Consider the following 19,365-nt stretch of genomic DNA (forward strand, 5'->3'; position numbering starts at 1 on the left):
ATTAATTTATCTATGACATAGAAAAAAATCTCCTATAAATATAATATATAAGTATTTTTAGTAAATTACTTTCTTTTGTTAGTATACTTTCCAAATTACAAATCATTATAAATATTTTTAATAAACAATAGCAAATAGAATGTCATCTCGTAAACGGAAAATACGTATATGATAAGGTAGCATATATTTTTTCCATTATACTATAAATGCATTTTGGTTATTTTTAAGCGTAATTAGTTAGTAACTTATTCGGAATTAAGTACGAAATAAAGTAAAAATCAATAATAAACAGAATTAAATGAATGCATGACAAAATTATATGTAAAAAATAATGTCAAGTATTGAGGTCATATATTTCTTATATAATTTTATTGATTTGTTTTAAAATAAAATTGATTTAATTTGAATGAAATTAAACATGACGTCATAATACTTTGGACGGTAAAATATACCGTTTAAAAATTTGATTCAGTATCATCTTCTGAAATAATATTACTAGTAGCACCGCAGATTTTTTTCTTAATTGATATAAAAAGCTATTGTACGAGTATCGATAGATTGAGGCACGTGCACAGCGCATAAAGTCACACTTTAATTCCGTTTATCATCATTATTACTTATTTTTTTTTTTTTTTTTTTTTTTTTATTTTTAATCTTTTATCTCTGCCTGTAAATCGTACCAAGTAGTTACTGCTTTAGTAACATCGATCTCGCTTAAATTTAAATGAAGTTGTCCCATAACATTGCTACCAGTAGAAAGCCAACCTTTCTGTGTGCAAACGGAAATTTCTAAAACGCGTGAATTTAGATCAGCTTGCGATACGACGTATTCAAACTTTTCATCAAATATTGGATTGCAATTGTCTTTAATTACAGCAGTTTTACGCTTTGTTTCTTTATGCTTATCCGGAAGAAGATAAAGTTTTACATACGGATCTGGTATATTAGTGGGATCATTTTGTGGAAGTGGCAGATTGCTGCAACAGAGAAAAAAAAAAAAAAAAAAAAACAAAAAATAAAATATTTTAATATTCTTATATCATAACAATTACAACAATCGATTTTAGAAATGAAAATACTTACGCAATTCTATGAATATCAATAATAAGTTTTTGCCTTTGAATACTATATCGTAACGTTAATTGTATCCTTCCTAATTTCGATTCCCCAGCAGAGGATGTAATACTTGGAGTTCTATGAATAAGTCCGCCGGATGATGTATAAGAAAGCGAAGGTGCGGTATTAGAGATAATATCCTCTTCTTCTGGTTGTAAAATCATTTCTTCGATTGGTGCTACTGAAGTAGATTCGATATTACGAGGTAAACTGTTGATCGATTCCTTTGAAGATTGTTTCTTAAGAGGACTAGGCGGTACTACAATAAAAATAACATAGACGAGTCAATTTAAGAGAATGTATGTTACATATGTCGAGAGCAAAAGTAGATGTAGCGGATTTTAATAAACGTACCACTCGATGAAAGAATATTACTGACATTAGATTCTTGACGCTCTATTTTTTTATTAAATTCGTTAACGTTTTGATCGTCTTCGTCTTCTTCCGAAGTAGGTTCCGGTTGTTCGTACTTGAGGATCTATACATGAGATTATAACGTTCGATTATTTTTAATAGATAGAATAGATTGCTGTTTTTAACATATACTTATTCATATAATTACATACACTTAATGACATTGATAAGACGAGTTTACTATCTGTTTCTGCCATCTGTAAATCGTATGGTTGTTGAGTAACCTCGAGATTATCTTTCTCAATAAGTGAAGAAATCTTATAAGACATTTCTCCAACTATCATAGTAGTCTTCTCATCGTTTATCTGAATAAATAATTATGTAAAAATTAAAACCAGAGTTAGAAACTCTTTAATATATATTAGATCGCGAGTTTAATATCTTTGGATAAATAAAAACCTTGATATGCATTATGCTAGATTCTGGATTGCTGACTAGAAAAGTAAATCCTTGTTCCCATACTGGATCACATGATCTTAATATGGTATTCGTTCGTTGGATTTGACCATCGACTCTTGCTTCAAGATACACGTCGGGTTGTTTATTTCCTCGAATACACTAAAATATAATTCATATTTATATTATCATTATAATAAAGTAAAAAAAAAAAAAAACATTTTCTGCTTCCTCTGTATATATATGTTTAATCTTACTGGTAAATTTTTTGCTGAATCTACATAGATTATAAGAACGGCCGTACTCATTGATGTTACACGAAGTTCTTGAGTTTCTATTAACGCCTATAAGAAACAAAATATTATTTATTTTATATATAAAAAAAATTTATAATAATTAATATTAATATATTCTACCTACAGCTTGCAAATCAGCTACATTCTTCGAAAGTTGAAGCCACGTCAATCGTAGATGAACCATACCATGTTTCGCTTGTTCCAATGATACCCACTGTACATTAAAATCAATCATCATTAAGTGATAATTATACTAATATTCGTGATATTTATTAACATACCGTATCTAGAATTCCCTTCTTTTTAACACGATTGACTTCTATGGTAGCCCTATAAATTTAGAATATATATTAATAATAGATTTTTTTGAAAGCTTTTTGATTACTAGTATTCTTTTTTATATCTGTATTTATTTTTAAAAGCAAAATAAATGTTGCATTCAATGATACATGAATAAAACCTATGTGATAATTATACACTGTATACATCATGTGAAGCAACAAACATACAGTAGCAAAAAAGTATAGCTGTAGTATAATAATTTTAATCTTGCTAATAATATTTCAAAGATAATGATTTATGTACAAGAGTTATATCATTAATTATACATGCAACATGCCATGGTACATTTTGCTGTGTTGAAGTATTTCTTTTTAAATAAATATTATAATAAATAAATTACAATAAGAGTAATATGGTGACATGAATCTGAAAAATAGAGATTTTTTTCATTTGGAGCTAGATAGTATGTATATATGAAACATTGTATAATATTCATTGTCATGTATGCATAAAGGATTGTAATTCTTTTATATGAATCATGCATTGTAAAAAAGTTTAATACTATCCCTAGTACACCGTAGAAATGCAAGCTACAGTAAGGGAACAGAATAGATCTTCATACTATTCTCTAAGAATTTTCAAGTGGGATCTATTATTCACATAGTATACTTGGTACAAGTAGCAATACCTGCCAAGTGGGTCATCCTGACCAGTGTTGTCTTTGTCAAAAAGCTGGGTAACCACGGTGTTGTAAGCTCCCAAACCCTCTTCCACTATAAACTGGCATCACATAAACAATTATTGTTTTACTTCTTGCTACTTTAAGTCACCTAATCACTCTGCTGCTTTAACTTAAAATTAGAATAAAAAAACGAAAACACTAAGGGAAGAAAAAGAAGAAAAAAGAAAAAACATTGTATTGTTTAAAAAAACATATTAAAGTAATCCAATAAAACCATAAAATAATAAAAAAGAAATTATTTGAAAATTAAAGAAATATGGACAATTGTTAATTGTTCATATTCCATATAGAGCTAAAAAATTATATATACAAAAGGTAGGCATAATTATGAAAATTATTAGTTAAGAAACAAATTTAACATACAATAAGCACACACCATTATAATTCAAATTAGCATAGGCATTTTAATTTTAATTGTTTCTTATTAAATGGTATTATCATTTAATAAGACATTACTACCTGCCAAGAAAGTCATCAAATCGGATAGAAGGAAAACTTGGATCCCAATCCCAAAGGGACACCACAGCTTCTTGTTTAATGCATGAACTGATCATAGCCTGTGTGTCAATATTATGAAGTGAAATATATATAATTGAAAATACTACTTTGATAGATTTAAATATGTATACATTTGTTCGTATAAACCAATAGTTAAGTTATTATATATAATTTTGAATATTATATACTTTTCTTTTCTAAATTCCCAATAAGTTGTTTATCCACATTTATTAGTTGTCCAAAAACATATTTAGTAGAAAGCATTATCAAGAGCTGAAACCACATAGAAATGATACATTCATGCACTGATAAACCATGCTTACACAAACATAGAATCATTACCTATAATTTTACTTTTTACATGAACATGCAAATATTTTACTGTAATATAAGTGCTGACAAAAATTATTTAAAAAAAAAAGTAGCTGATAATGAAGAAATATGTAAATGATAAGATCAATATATATATATATATACATCTATATAATAAAAATACAAATGGTACTGTATTAATGTACACATAGGTATATATAAATTTACAAGGATTCTAATTCTTTTTTTTTTTTTTTCATTATAAAAAATTATAAAAAAGAATATATAGTTCATTATAAAAAAAATTTAGTTATATATTATGAAAATTACGATACTCTTGGATTTTTTATTAAAATTAACAAATAGTATATATTATTTTATCATACCTTCCAAGGCTTTCATCGCCCTTAGTATCATCATAGTCCCATACAAGCACTGTCAGTTGTTGAGCGATGGCCGATGAGATGGCACACTGGTCCATATAATGTGTCACACATCACATACACACATACATACTGAATTGTGATATTAAATTAAAGTAACATGTACTAAGATGTTCCCGATCTATACTTTCAAGAAAAGCTAATATAACTCTTAGAAGCAAAGGAAATTTGTAACATGAACATGACATATATGAAAGAGGAGTAATTTTATGTTTAAGCAAATATTAGTAGATATTAGAGAGATGAGAAGTGTTAGATTAGTTGTATCTTCATGATGGAACTAAAAATAAAATTCATAAAATTTTTCTATGAGACTTAAACATATTACTTATCAAATAATCTTAAATAAAAAAAAAATACTTATAAAATGTTGTTTGAGTGTATGTAATCGTTTGTTTAATAGTAGAGGATGTTTCTTACCATTCAATAGATTTTGAAGAAGGTATGAAAAAACATCTTATAATGTAATAAATTGCAGTGAAGCTCATGCATCATATGTGTTGTTAATAATTTATATGATTCATTAATGAAAAAAATTAATCATACCTCACACCAAAAGTCCCATTGTGGATTAACAGTATTGTCGATTGTTTTGGTCCTAAACTGTTGAGCACCAACATTTATAATAGCATATGGATCAGATTTGCCTTTACCCAACATACCAATATCTTTTTTCATAAGATGTTTTGCTTCAATAACATGAATTCTTAAAATACCCTACCAAAATAATTTTAAAATATAGCAAATGAAAATGTTTGATAAATTACTAGAAATAAATTACATATATTAGACACGAAATAATTAGTTGCATTTTACCTCAGGTTCAGGAACTTTCAATGTTTCTACTGGTATTTGCTCACTCAAAGGAATGACAATTTTATTTGGCAACACCACAATTGCAGCTATTTGTTCTATAATTGTTTTTCTTAAGGTTTCACTATAGACATAATATTTCAATATTAATTCAATTAAAAAAAAAATGTAAACAAATAATGCTACAGCATAATTAAATTTTGTTTTGTTAGCTAAACATTGTACCTAAAACCAGGAAGATCAAGTACATCAGCTACTCCCACCAGATTAAAGTTAATTGCTGGTACATTTAAAAAGAAGACCTGTATTCCTCCAATTATTGGTATCACTGATATTATTGGTTTCATGACAACACGCATTAGACCTCGAAGCTAATGTAATAATAATGAATAAATTCATAAACATTTTTTTACTTTAAGATACGCATATTTTTCAAAACACTTACTTGAAAATTCTTGATACCACCCTTTATATTCCCAACAGAAAATGTAATATCACAATCTCCAGCATACCTAGAAATGTAATGATGTAATTAAAAATATTTAACCTGCACGCATTTATGTAAATTAAATACAAACATCACATCTGCATCCAAAATGATTTCACTTCTTGAAGTATTTTTGTCATATACTTTTATTCCATAGATTTTGAGAGGCTGAAATAATAAATAAAAAAAAGAAAAACAAATATTTATAAAGTACATAAATACATATATGTTTATATAATGTAACTTACAATTCGGCCTAAGACTAATCTTTCAAATTGAAACCCCTTTATCTTATAATCGGCTAGCTTTTGGACAATAGATGGCTCTATTGTTTGCTTACAAAGTTCACGAGCATACTGATTAATACTTGGCCAAACCTTATACAATATCTAAAAATAGAAAATATATACGAATGATAAAAATAACATATATCTATTATTAAAGTTAAAGATAAATAAATCCTACCCTATTTAGCCATTCAGCTCTATCAAAATCAGGAAAATAAACCCAGGATGGTAATTCATCCATTCTTTTTCCAATCAATTCTTTTTCATTAGCCAATACACTAGCTTGCGCGGTGATTGCTCTTAGCTGTTGATCTTTCTGTTTTTCTGACTTCCATACAAAAACTATAATAGGACAAAGCAACCATGCTAAATTTATATTCATGTATCCGCAACCCCATATAATACCAGCAGTTGTTAACTTTATAAAGAACGATGTAACCAATGAAGACATATTCATGTATGGCCAAGTGTTTGGTTTAGATACTTTATTTTCATTTGGTTCAGCTTCCATAATTATGATCTTTAATTATGACAATATTTTTTATATAATTTAGATATTATTCAATGGTCTATATTTCTAACTTTCCTAGAAATAGAAATAAAAAATAAAAGCATTATTTATATATTAAAAAATATTATTATATATAATATTATTATATAATACTATTATAAAAAGAACAAAAAAATAAAAAAGAAATAGAAAAGAATAAAGTATGATAAATTTTATTTCAAATATATTTTCATATTGAATAGGAAATTAATGTTTGCAGGATATGAAAAAAAAAAAAGCATGGTGGATTGTTTATAGCAATTAGTTGTTAGCGTTCGCAAGAATATAGTGCAAAGTGCTTACAATTATAATAAAACGTTTAGCATTCCTTTCAATGATAACAATAAAGAGATGACGCCGATAGTGAATAGTCTTTAGCTATTAGTCATTTCTTACCTCTTCAAGGCCAATAAGATACATTTGATATTTTAAAGATTCCCCTGAAATGCTCTACAAATCGTAAACTTTTAGTCTGACGTCAGTAGTCAGCTGATTATCTGAAGTTGTCCCTCAACATTTGTCAAGACGCCATTGTTATGAACGCATTGCTACGACTTCAATAACTCTTTCCATAATATATATACATAATCAATTTTATACTTATTTAAGAATATATTTGACTTTGTTAATCTCATATTTATCGTGCAAAAAGTAACAAAGTTTCATCATGGGTCTCGTTTGTTCCACAGCGCAGGTAAATCATTTCTTTCTGTAATATATATATATATATATATATATATATATATATATATATATATATAACTAATTTTGTAAAATCATCTATGTGTCATTGCGAATTGATATTTTTATTTTGATATAATACATGTAAATATATATATATATATATGTATGTATGTATGTATGTGTGTAGACACGAATTGTTACTTTACACTGTTGTATTTAATAATAAGAAATTATTCTTTGATTATGATTATTTAATATAAATATATGGGTGGATCTTTATAGTTTTTTTTTATTTCTATATCATATAATTAACAAATGTAGTTATGTTTGATATTGTTAATAAGTAGATAAAAGTCAAATATATAAACTAATAACTCTTTTAATTATACTAATAACTTTTATTATTATTATAAAAAGTTTTAATAATATATATTCTTTGTTACAGCTTGCCTGCCTGTGTGGCAGTACAGCTTGCAGTTTCTGTTGTTCTCAATGCCCTACTTGCCGTAACAGCACTAGTACTCGTATTATGTATGCTTTGTTATTAATGCTGGGTACTATAGCTGCATGTGTTACTATGGCACCTGGTTTACAAGATGCTCTTAAAAAGGTAATATATATATATATATAGTATTTATTTATATTCTTGTATTGAGCATTTAACAATAATATTGTTTTCCGATAGGTTCCATTTTGTGCTAATAGTACAAACTATGTACCATCTTCATTTACTGTAGATTGTGAATCATCAGTTGGTTATTTAGCTGTATATAGAATATGCTTTATTCTTGCATTATACTTTTTCATGATGTCTATGATTATGATAAGAGTTAGAAGTTCCAAAGATCCAAGGGCTCCTATACAGAATGGGTGAGTTTATATTGAAGTAGGAAAAAAAAAAAAAAAGAAAAGATAAAAGAAACAGAAAGAATGAATTATTATCATTTTGGAAAGTGCACTTATATTATATAATATATATTATAGATTTTGGGCAATTAAATATCTTCTAATAATTGGTGGAATAATAGGGGCTTTCTTTATTCCTGAAACATCGTTTGGTTCAACCTGGATGTATTTTGGAATGATCGGAGGTTTCTTTTTTATTATCATACAATTAATTCTTATTGTTGACTTTGCACATTCTTGGGCAGATGCTTGGGTAGGTAATTATGAGGATACTGAATCAAAAAGTTGGTACGTAATTTTTAAACTTATTTCATATCTTATAATGTGTATATAGAATTTATAATAATAATACTTATCAAATTGATTATATAGGTATGCAGCACTTATGGGAGCTACTTTATTGAATTATGCTATTGCTATCACTGGTGTAGTATTACTTTATGTATATTTTACTCATGTGAGTTTAACTTTCAACCATAATATTTTTTTTGTGGAAGTAAATCTAAATTATTATTTTTTATATATGTTTATTTCTTATTTATATTTTCAGCCCTATGAGTGTGCACTGAACAAATTCTTCATTTCTTTTAATCTTATTTTATGCATCATTATCAGCATTATTTCTATTCTTCCAAGTGTACAAAAACATCAGCCACATTCTGGTTTACTTCAACCATCTATAGTTTCATTATATGTTATTTATTTAACATGGAGCGGAGTTTCTAATAGCCCAGGTATAAAATACACAAACTACGTGAAATTAATTAGAAATATCTATAAAGTTTTCTTTGTTCATTTTTCTTAATTACACTTACAGATCGCATTTGTAATCCTGGATTTTTGGCAATAATTTCTAATAATACTCAAAATCGTGTTGCTTTTGACAAGGAAAGTATAATCGGTCTCATAATATGGTTCAGTTGTGTTTTATACAGTTCTCTACGTACAGCATCAAAATCATCCAAGATTACCATGTCTGAAAACGTTTTAGTTAAAGATAATGGAGCTGGTATGTATAAATTAATAAAGAAAAACTTTTATATTAGTAGGGCTAATCCATATATTTGGCAAATTTTATATGACGAATATTGCAAATATTGCATGCCAAAAGTAAATTCCTAATAATTTTATTTTTTTCTGCAAAATTTTTAATTTGACGGATTTTCAGTAATTAAGATAATTTTTATTTGATACATATATCTATTACCATAAATAAAACAGCCTTAATAATTAACTCTTTTACACAGTCAGGAATGCTGGAGACCAGTATCTTATCGGCAATGAAGGTAGGCACACATAGCTCTATCACATGTTAGTTATGTTGACACAGTTTTTAATGAAAGTATCCATTCTAGTCTTTTACGTTTATCATTGATTTATAATTGAAAAGTTTCTGTATTTCAGAACTTTAACATTTCCACAAAATATTTTCAAAGTACATAATAGATTTTATTTGCTTGAGTAAAACACTGCATTAAATTGTAATTGAGGCTAGAACAATAGTAGTGATTATGATGTTAGAGAAAAAAAATTAATCTTGCTTTACAATCAGAGTGTGCCTGCTTAAATTGTCTAATTTGTATTTATTTTCAATTTCAATAATTTTTTTTACAATATAATTAATAATAAATTTATATATGTGATAGTTAGTTATACAAATTATTTATATTGATTTATTATTATATTGTGGAAATATTAAAAAGTATTTAAATATATTTTTAACAATTGTATAATCTGTCTTGCACACATGTTATTGTTTAACTTCTGGAATATAATTAGACTATACTGCAGTAGAAGGTCGCAATGGTGATACAGAAAATGGTGAAGCTAAAGTATGGGACAATGAAGAAGAAACTGTAGCATACAATTGGAGCTTCTTCCACTTAATGTTTGCTCTTGCTACTTTATATGTGATGATGACTCTTACCAATTGGTACGAGTAAGTATCAAAGTATATTTTATACCTAATGAAATTTATTATATTTTTTTATTAAAATTAAATAATAAAAAATGTTTTACAGACCAAATTCAAACTTGGAAACCATGAATGCTAATGTTGCATCAATGTGGGTAAAAATTATTTCTTCATGGTTATGTATAACCCTTTATGTTTGGTCTTTGGTAGCACCGATACTCTTCCCAAACAGAGAATTTTCATAAATTGAAGACTTTCGAGAAATGATAACATCTAATTGAACAGGTATCTTTGTATTCATTTTAAGCTTGAAAGATTATGCATCAATGATACATATAAATTTTAGAATATAGTTTGTTCGTTTGATCTTTGCTCGTGATTCTAAAATGCAAAGATTAATATTATTGCCATCAGATAATCTATCACAATAAAATATTAATATATTGATATATTGTTCGTTAAACTAATTAACATGTCCTTAAATAATATGCCAAAAATAATTTAATATATACACATAATGTCACTGAAATATATAATATATCACATCAAAGTATAAAATCGAGTAAAAGATTATTCATTCTTAAATGTTTAATATAGCTGAAGAATTCAAATATTATATGCATGATTCTTTCTATAGTATATGCTTCTTTGATGTAACACCACTTATGCTTATCTATAATTAAATAACAATATTATGTACCATCTAAGCATTTACTGATAGATCATAATATAATAGACAGTTATTATGATGAAATATGATTATTGATATAAATATAATATATGTAATCATAAATGAGCTTTAATAGTTGTTATAATCATTAAAACTATTGTTTTGCAATATTACAGTGAGAAATGATGTGAAAATATTTTTGCTTATATTTCCATATTCATACCTTTTCTTTTATTATTTCACTAATGTTAATATTTTTATTTTATCAATTTTTTTCATTTTTTCTGTTTTTCCTTTTTTTATTTTCAGTTAGAAATCTATCGTGAATTATATTTATATTACCTAATGAGAATTACACGCAAGTACCATCGTGCATACGCATTTTTAAATTGCTTGGAATATCATGATATGTATAATATTAAATTTTTATCCTTACGAAAATAATTTTCTATGTAAGTAGTGTAGATTGATATTTTGCAGAATATACTTTTATAAAGTATTATAATATTTTGTAAGTACTCAAAAATAAAAACGTGTATATATATATCACGAGCGAACTTGTGAAGATTGCATTTATTTGGAATTAAATGCTATTGCTGAATGTGTTGGAAAGTTTAGGATTATATATATATATATGTATATTATATCTATTAATTATATAGTATCCCATATGTAAACATTTATTATAATCAAAAAAAAAAATAAGAAGATAATAAAAATATAGTGGAAAAGAATAATATAATAATATTATTTACAATGTAAATATTTGAATATTCATAACATGTATGTATGATACAAATACTTTTTCTTGACTGTCATATACATTGTATATGATGGCAAGTAACGAGATTTATACTTAATTTCTATAACCAGGAAATATATATGTGTGTGTCTGTGCGTGCGTGTGTGTGTATATGCGTATAGTTCGTCGAGACTATTTACAATACTTAACTATAATTTTGGTAGGAGAATAAAATATATTTGGTATACTTTTGCTACATTATTCCAATTTCAATGGCTTTGATATTTGTTCTCGTAGCATTTGCTTTTTTAGCAAATAATTCTTAATGTTTTGAAAGGGCGTATCGAAGAGCAGAGTAAGAATAACGGATGCGATAAGGATCCATACCATTTCTATGATATTGAACTAGTAAAAAAAAAAAAAATAATAAATTATTTATAAGACAAATGAGTAACCATTATGATTTTATAATACTTAACCGTACGATCAATAAAATATAAAATCATTTGTCATACACACATATGTCTGCTATACGTACCACCAATTTTAAAAAGTCATAATACTCGGCACTACGAGTCTGTCCAACATTGTAGAAAAATACGGGGAATTGCGTTAAATAAATCGCATAACTGAGCCTCGTGGTAATTACAAATCCTCTCCAAGCTAAAATTCTGCTTAACCATCCTGTAACGTAGCGATTAATGCGACATTAACAACGTTTTTCTTTGACAAAGATAAATGAAGTTTGTATTACTTGCCATTTGTATTTCCTGTTTGATGTACCACTATTATCCAAGCGAAAAGTGCGCACCATCCGATAGGAGCGAAAGCATTATACGTGGCTGCGTGCATTGGATTATAAGTATAATCGATAGATCCCATTTTTGCTGGACCAAAAACGGAACCAAAGAACATTACCGTAGACAAAATCCAGCCTGTGTAAGAGGTAGTCTAGATCGATTAAAAGAAATAAATTAAGTCTATGATAACGTTCATCATTTTACACATAACATTAATAATTCTTACTTTTGTCATTTTATATTCTTTAGGTAAAGATCGGAGTAAGTATCCAACAAATATACCAATAATATATACGGTTAATCTGTGACTCGGTAAAATATACGACATATTAGCCGTATCAAAAAGTTGTTTTATTCTGCAAGAGAATATAAATGCGTGTAGTATATTGTATCGATTAATATCAAAATAAAATATACATACAAGGCAGATACTCACGAAATACCAAAGTAAACATAATTATTAAGACGTTTAAAATATGTAACATAATATCTCAATATTGTCGAGAATACAGCTAAAGCAAGAAGTATGATACTGCCGATCTTTGGTTTTTTATACAAGAGCAATACCAGTAGAGGAGACAGTGCAAAGAGTTGAGTATCTATACCTATGTGATGCGTATGCGTCAAACACTAAGAAATTAATGATATTAACAATCGTCTCTGTTAAAGAATATAGGTTTACGCAGTTTATTTTGAACTCTTACCATATTCTCAAATCCAAAATAATTATGAATAAATAAGAAATTTCTCCACCACGTTTGTTTACATATATTAGCATGTTGTGTCACAACTAAATTCCATTGAGGTCCAGAACCAAGATACGGCATGATATAAGTACAAAATAATATCAATGCCCCTAAAGTCGGTACCAGCCTAAAAAAGATCAGCGAATAAACATTCCATCTTTATGCTTGTGATTATAAACGAATCTCATTGATTTTCGTTACCTCAAAAATCGCGAGAGATATTCGTTTTTAATATCCAAATGGCCAGTTTTTTTTATTCTTCCAAGAAAAGAATACGCGGTAAGAAGGCCAGAGAGCATGATAAATGGATCGGTGTAAAGACTGGCAGCTCTGCCTACGACCGTCCATGGTTCACCTAAATACTGGACCGATAACTTACATTATACTTAATAAATATTATGAAAAAATTTAATTGTTCAATCGCGAACATTGACGTAATCGCATATATCTGTACACCTATTTATATGTATGTATGTTACGTACATACACCTATCTATATAGGCACATACATTTTTCTTCTAACGTTTACCTCGCTCATGTCTGTCCTGTTGGTGTAAGGATTGTAGAATAGTGCCATACTTTTATGTGCTAATAATAACATTAAGGCATTGAATGCTCGTACTCCATGTAACGTTGCTATGTCCCCTTCAGCTCTTTCCAATGAGATAAGTTTGTGAAAGTTGCGTTTCAGCGAAAAGGACAAAAGAATTTCGCTCGTCGACGATTTACAATGATCGTAATATGCAGCAATCAGAGTTAATACTGCCGCGAAAACGAAGAAAATACTGTAATGGAGAAAACATCAATAAGCAAATTGATTAGTCATATAGACATTGAAATTGAATTCAACCGAATGATGATAATATCTGTCATATATGTTCTACCTCACGAAAATGGTTTCTCTTGGAAGTGGCTGATTATTTTTCATCTGACACATATCTCGATCGACGCGAACTGAAATCTTTAATCCACTTTGAGATGTATATTTGGATAGAGTATCGCGAAGAGAGATCTCAACGTCACGGAAGGAACAAGATGCTGGTGTACAGACGGCCCAATTCACTGTACTAAAACGTGGTACTCTGTGCCCTGGCTGTGTAGAGACAAAATATCGGATTAATTACATATAAAATCTCAACGATCGTATTTTGACAAGTACAGTATGAAAGAGGTTCCTTTCTTTAAATATAAATATATGCGTTCATAGCATACGTACTTACGTCTGTTACGTTGCTTCTGAGTATGTAATGAGAATGGAGAAGACGATGAAGATGTTTCAAATCAGGTCGAGATTCATCAATATCCAATTGCAAATAAGCCAAACAATATTGTCCCTGAATACCATCGTTTCCTACGGTTTCGACGCATTCATCGAAATCACCGAGTTGATTCACATTACCATTTAAAAGACCAGATGGTATCTTGGCCGTTGCATCATACACTGGCAAACGAATAATTAATCATTTTTGATAACATAAATCATATGATAGTCTGCGTATATTTTACTTATATGTTCTTATAGAGAAAGTATTTCGAATTGGTAAAACTTTTGAGATCGTGGTAAAAAACGAAAGGTTTACGATCGATAGGTGACAACAAGAGAAATCTGCGGAGAAAAAATAACGAAGGCAACGTTGGTTTTCGTATTGTTGCGTACAAGTACAGCGCCGCATACAAAAAAGGAAAGTATATTGATGTTCGTTGACAAAGACCTTTATATAATCTACCGGCCGTTCTTGATTGTGAAAGATTAACAGGAACGAAATGTTGTTGAATTTCGAATATTTTTAATTCGACATTTACACCAAACAATTACATTCTACATTTCTCTAATGTGTTAAGAATGATAATGTGTTGTAATGTGTTATTTAATGTATGCATAACAAATAACAACCCTTACTTTTTAAAGCCCACAAAGTAAATTTATTGAGCTCACGATGAAATTTCTCAGCATCCCTTTTGCATTCTGTACTGACAGTACCTGCACCAGGATCATATGCAGGTACAATTTTTAACAATTTACTAGCTTCCAGATCGATTTCTTCGGTGAAGGTATCTGAAAAAATAAATATTTATTTTCTTTTTTTTTTTTTCTTTCTTTCTTCTTTTTATTCTTTTTGGATATCTTTGATGAAATACGAATAAGGAAATATTCGAAGGACAAGACCGGTTGATTAAATCGTAAAGTAGGTATTAATTAAAATTGTAAATTAAACAAGAATATCTTGATTTTTCCTTAAAAGTAATCTAAAAATAATTTTCGAATTATCTCACGAATACTCAATATTCTTCTAAGAGACGTTCCTTCATATAGATTTAAATATATTACGAATTAACATCATGGTTTTGGTTCCTATCTTGTTTGCTAATAAAAAGCTTTACGTAACATGAATCATCGATTTCTTTTCCCTTTCTCGTTCCATTCTCCCTTCGAATTCTTTGTGATGTAACTAGTTCACGGTTATATCGCACACATACACAGTAATATATATATATATATGGTAATATAATATATATATATTAGATATCGAACTTGATCCTAAGTTACAAAACCGGTAATTTTCTGTTCGAAAAACTTGTATGAATTGATTTATCGATAAAACAGTCGATCGTCCTAGTTTCCATTTTCATCATTTTCATGACGCGATCTTTGATATGATCTTACAACAATCTATCGATCAAATAATTGATTAAAGCTCGATATACCATAACTGTCTACCTTTATATGAGTGCATAACATATCATCTTATGCAAAGCAATGACAACTATAGAGAAAAAGAAATTTTTAAAGATTTTTTTCGAGTCGATTAATTGCGTCTAACATCTGAAACACGATTAGCACGTACGCCTATCAACTGGATTTATTTTTGTAATCTAAAGATTCAAGAGAATAAATTCAATGTTTTTCCTTGTATGAAATAAAATTTATTCTATTCAATCTCGTACATTCTGTCAGACGGATCATTTGATATATCAATCTAATGCAAAAATTCTTATCAAGATCCATAAATTTTTGTTGTATTTAAATATTAATGTAATTCTTTATGAAGATAAAATTTATATATCCGAAAGAAACCAGTTGGATAATTGAAAATCTTTAAGAAATTATTGTTTGCGTATTTCTTGTTTTTTGAAAAATTAAAGTTTACACGATGACGTTATTACCCAAGAATGTATTTATTCATTTTTCCACTTATGTCCTCGAATCGTTGAGATTCTAGTCGCAAGGTACTAATCGTACGTGTTAATAAATTGGAAACTGTTTGCCATTAGGATTTCACCATTCGATCGGCAGACCGTCGAGAGTTGAAATCATTTCTTCAGTAGTCCGTTGCATTACACCGATCAATGAAGTCGCCGTGAAAATCGAATATAAGTTTCGTCAATTTCGAACTAGATCGCAGGATGTAACGCAATAATCGTGGCATTCTATTCATCGATCGCGATTGTGTTTGTTTATTCATTGGTTAATCGAGAATACGAATAGATTTTTATTTTCTATACAATGACAATTTCGAGATCGTCGATCGCATAATTTTAATAACCGTATGCATATTTATATTATTCTATGTAGATACTTATCGTTTAATTAATAACTAACAATTCATTTTTTATCCATTCATTTTTATTTCTATTCTCAACCTTCCTCTTTCTTCGTTATAATAATTTCAAGTAGCTGAGAGAAAGGCAATGAACCCGTTGACATAAATCCGAAATGTTTACGAATCAAAGTTTAATACAGTGAATAGGAAAAGATCGTATCTCTGTCATATCTTTAATCATTTGATGTCTCATTAATTACGCATTATGTAGTTCCTCTTTTTTTTCCATTTATTAACGTCCATATAATGATATTTTTCAGTTATTATTTTTCCGATATTTTTTTCAATATTTTTTATCCTCCTCCATGCAAATTTATTTCCGATCGAACATCCGTTTATACTGTATTATCTTATAATCGATAATCCTTTCATTATGCAAATTAATCTCTCTCTCTCTCCCTCTCTCTCCATTTTTAAGGTCGATCATTTTTTCCTGATCCTTGTAATGTCTTCTCTAGATACACACCTATCGATTGACGTGAAAGGCACTTAAAGTGCATTGAGAATGAATGGAATTACGAAGGACCTTCGTTTTTTTTATAAAATGTACAAGTAGGACACTTTTCGTCATTATATGTATTGTAAAATTGCTGTCAACTTTTTTTATCGTCATTTTATTTTCTTTTTTTTTTTATTGTCACTTTGCGCGTTCGATCGATATGGAAATAGATCGTTACAAAGAGGAGAATTTTTATGTATCTCGTTATGGGTCATTCCTTATTTATTTATGACCACGTCGTGGCACAATATTTTGCGGTAAACCAATAAACGTAAAAAGATACTAACGGACGTTGAAATATTGGCTCGTTTATTATTAAAAGAGGAAAAAAGAAATTTTGTTAATTAAAAGAAAAAAGAAAGTAAAAGAGCGGAGTACGTATTATTAACAACCGCACGTTCGACGCAGATTATATTTTTTTTGTTATCGTCAAAGTGCGTTTACTCACCGTAATACGGATTGGTGGCAATTGTTTCGGAATTGATTATCTTCCAGACAACCTTGTCCGTTCTATCCGCAGTGTGATTTTCCAAGGTACTGATGAAATCGACGATGGTGAAATTATCTGAGGGATCCGTCTTGTTGGGTGAAAAAATGCGAAGAATCTCGTCTTCCTTGAAGACGCTGAAGCCACTGGTAGAGAGAACATCGACGGGTTTTCCAGCGTTTGAAAATCGGATTAAGGAAAGTAGAAAAAAGAAACGTGGTAAACGACGATGGACCATGGTACTCATCCTCGTTCGTTGAAAAGAGATCTCTTTCGTCGATTATAAGGATCTTCTTCTCTATATCCTATTTATCGTTATCGAGAATATATTGAATTCTCTCTCTTGTATGTAAATGCATTCGTTGCTCGCGATAAATTCGACGAGAGAACCTTTCATCGAGAGATCGTGAAAAATCGAGAACTGGTAAGGGTTGATCGATCGAGATAAAAAATAATAGATAAATCGATCGTTGGTAAAAAGATATCCGAACGAAACGAACAGATACGAACGACTGTGACCTACTCGACGAATGGATGGTCGTTTCGATCCTGAGACTCTGTTCTCGTCGACATCGACTTAGAACATCGAGAAGAAGAGGGGTAGATGCCTCTTTTGCCCCACTCTTTTTGCAACGGAAACGCGATACGCACCCGCGACATACAAGGGAAAATATTCGGTGCGCGTGCCACTGATTTTACGCTGGACAGCAACAAATATCCGTATGCGAAATACGTAGCCATTGTGCGTGAAGATATCTTAAAAATCAAACAATTCCACTTCTTTTTCTTCTCAAATTCTTTTTCACCGGTCTCGATTGCATGAGTTATAACTAACTCGATTCTCGAATGTTTTTTTTATTTCAATACACGTAGTCGTGATATGTCTATTTTAATATCCATCTATAATCACGTTTCGTGTACTCGCTAACTACGTCCTTGGTTACCACCAAATTTCGAATATGTGACGTTTTCAAACTTAATATGGAATACTCGAGAAGAAAAAGAAGTGTGTTACGAAAGTAATAATTATGGATACTTTCGTAATACGTTCATATCTAGAGTTTACGTATACGAAAAGAAAGAGAGAGAAAGAGAAGGGACTTAGAAAGATTTAATAAATCGATGTCGAATTCGTTGTTCTTCGTGATACATCACAAATTAAATCCAAATGTGTTATATTAATTGATAAACATTATCCTCCATTTCGAACTTTCTCCATTTGAATTATCTTAAAAAATATTTCTATTTCGTCACAATCAACATATCTCTAACTATTATTATTCATATTACGTTTTAATGAAGTAAGATCCATGTGATGTAACGTTCTATGATATGGATTTGCTAGTACTAGCCTTGAAATATATTTTGTTCTGTTCTTACCCTAGAAGAAGACTATAATTTATTGTAATATTAATTACACGTCATTACGATTACCTCCATTTTCGTTTCTGGATCAATTCCTTGAAAAAAGAGAGGTACTTGTTTTTTCCTTTCATATGGATTATCAAAACAATTTCAAGTACGCTTCAAGTATTCAAAGTACTCTCATATATATACATACAATAAAAATGCGGAAATGGAAGTATGCGATTTCAATTAAAAATGTTGCATAATAACGCCCGCATGAAAGTAATACTAATAAAATAAAAAGTTTCAGTCGTGCAAATTAATATTAATG

At 29.0% G+C, this 19,365-nt stretch overlaps 3 protein-coding genes across 11 annotated transcripts; 1 reads left to right on the top strand and 2 right to left on the bottom strand.

Annotated features, from left to right (window-relative positions):
• Positions 1 to 617: 617 nt before the first annotated feature.
• Positions 618 to 7,163, bottom strand: LOC122632674 (extended synaptotagmin-1). Of its 3 annotated transcripts, none has more exons than XM_043819785.1 (17): positions 7,033 to 7,163; positions 6,265 to 6,672; positions 6,048 to 6,188; positions 5,891 to 5,967; positions 5,758 to 5,824; positions 5,538 to 5,683; positions 5,316 to 5,436; positions 5,046 to 5,216; positions 3,193 to 3,284; positions 2,504 to 2,552; positions 2,347 to 2,436; positions 2,184 to 2,270; positions 1,930 to 2,088; positions 1,683 to 1,835; positions 1,471 to 1,594; positions 1,084 to 1,375; positions 618 to 977 (listed from the first exon to the last, which is right to left on the bottom strand). In XM_043819785.1, the coding sequence occupies exons 2-17, from the start codon at positions 6,595 to 6,597 to the stop codon at positions 650 to 652; spliced, it is 2,430 nt and encodes an 809-aa protein (XP_043675720.1). In that variant the 5' UTR covers positions 6,598 to 6,672; positions 7,033 to 7,163; the 3' UTR covers positions 618 to 649. The 3 variants fall into 3 exon arrangements, with proteins under 3 accessions (XP_043675720.1, XP_043675719.1, XP_043675721.1); XM_043819784.1 differs by having other exon boundaries at positions 6,940 to 7,077; XM_043819786.1 differs by lacking the exon at positions 3,193 to 3,284 and adding an exon at positions 4,443 to 4,528 and having other exon boundaries at positions 6,940 to 7,077.
• LOC122632681 (serine incorporator 3) lies at positions 7,152 to 13,108 on the top strand. Of its 7 annotated transcripts, none has more exons than XM_043819796.1 (11): positions 7,152 to 7,330; positions 7,766 to 7,930; positions 8,006 to 8,190; positions 8,305 to 8,514; positions 8,599 to 8,683; positions 8,777 to 8,960; positions 9,044 to 9,235; positions 9,474 to 9,512; positions 10,006 to 10,165; positions 10,248 to 10,426; positions 12,603 to 13,108. In XM_043819796.1, exons 1-10 carry the CDS (start codon positions 7,304 to 7,306, stop codon positions 10,384 to 10,386), a joined length of 1,386 nt encoding a protein of 461 aa, XP_043675731.1. In that variant the 5' UTR covers positions 7,152 to 7,303; the 3' UTR covers positions 10,387 to 10,426; positions 12,603 to 13,108. The 7 variants fall into 7 exon arrangements, with proteins under 7 accessions (XP_043675731.1, XP_043675730.1, XP_043675733.1 ...); XM_043819795.1 differs by lacking the exon at positions 12,603 to 13,108 and adding an exon at positions 11,121 to 11,316; XM_043819798.1 differs by lacking the exon at positions 12,603 to 13,108 and adding an exon at positions 11,121 to 11,316 and having other exon boundaries at positions 10,018 to 10,165.
• LOC122632677 (O-acyltransferase like protein-like) lies at positions 11,516 to 18,367 on the bottom strand. The gene is made up of 12 exons (XM_043819789.1): positions 17,649 to 18,367; positions 15,000 to 15,155; positions 14,320 to 14,540; positions 13,984 to 14,192; positions 13,629 to 13,884; positions 13,301 to 13,461; positions 13,058 to 13,226; positions 12,790 to 12,983; positions 12,580 to 12,709; positions 12,312 to 12,504; positions 12,092 to 12,237; positions 11,516 to 11,958 (listed from the first exon to the last, which is right to left on the bottom strand). The coding sequence occupies exons 1-12, from the start codon at positions 17,932 to 17,934 to the stop codon at positions 11,812 to 11,814; spliced, it is 2,268 nt and encodes a 755-aa protein (XP_043675724.1). The 5' UTR covers positions 17,935 to 18,367; the 3' UTR covers positions 11,516 to 11,811.
• Between the last annotated feature and the right edge of the window lie 998 nt (positions 18,368 to 19,365).

This window comes from Vespula pensylvanica, chromosome 10, assembly GCF_014466175.1.
Source record: "Vespula pensylvanica isolate Volc-1 chromosome 10, ASM1446617v1, whole genome shotgun sequence".
Classification (NCBI taxonomy): domain Eukaryota; kingdom Metazoa; phylum Arthropoda; class Insecta; order Hymenoptera; family Vespidae; genus Vespula; species Vespula pensylvanica.

Coding starts and splice junctions, on each gene's coding strand:
- LOC122632677 (XM_043819789.1), bottom strand. CDS start 17,934: ATGAGTACCATGGTCCATCGTCGTTTACCACGTTTCTTTTTTCTACTT. Junction 14,541..14,999: donor TACTTTGTGGGCTTTAAAAA/GTAAGGGTTGTT, acceptor TTCGTTTGCCAG/TGTATGATGCAACGGCCAAG. Junction 12,710..12,789: donor TATGTTTACTTTGGTATTTC/GTGAGTATCTGC, acceptor ATTCTCTTGCAG/AATAAAACAACTTTTTGATA.
- LOC122632681 (XM_043819796.1), top strand. CDS start 7,304: ATGGGTCTCGTTTGTTCCACAGCGCAG. Junction 7,931..8,005: donor TACAAGATGCTCTTAAAAAG/GTAATATATATA, acceptor GTTTTCCGATAG/GTTCCATTTTGTGCTAATAG. Junction 9,513..10,005: donor GTATCTTATCGGCAATGAAG/GTAGGCACACAT, acceptor GAATATAATTAG/ACTATACTGCAGTAGAAGGT.
- LOC122632674 (XM_043819785.1), bottom strand. CDS start 6,597: ATGGAAGCTGAACCAAATGAAAATAAAGTATCTAAACCAAACACTTGG. Junction 5,437..5,537: donor CTTGATCTTCCTGGTTTTAG/GTACAATGTTTA, acceptor TTATGTCTATAG/TGAAACCTTAAGAAAAACAA. Junction 978..1,083: donor ATTGATATTCATAGAATTGC/GTAAGTATTTTC, acceptor TCTCTGTTGCAG/CAATCTGCCACTTCCACAAA.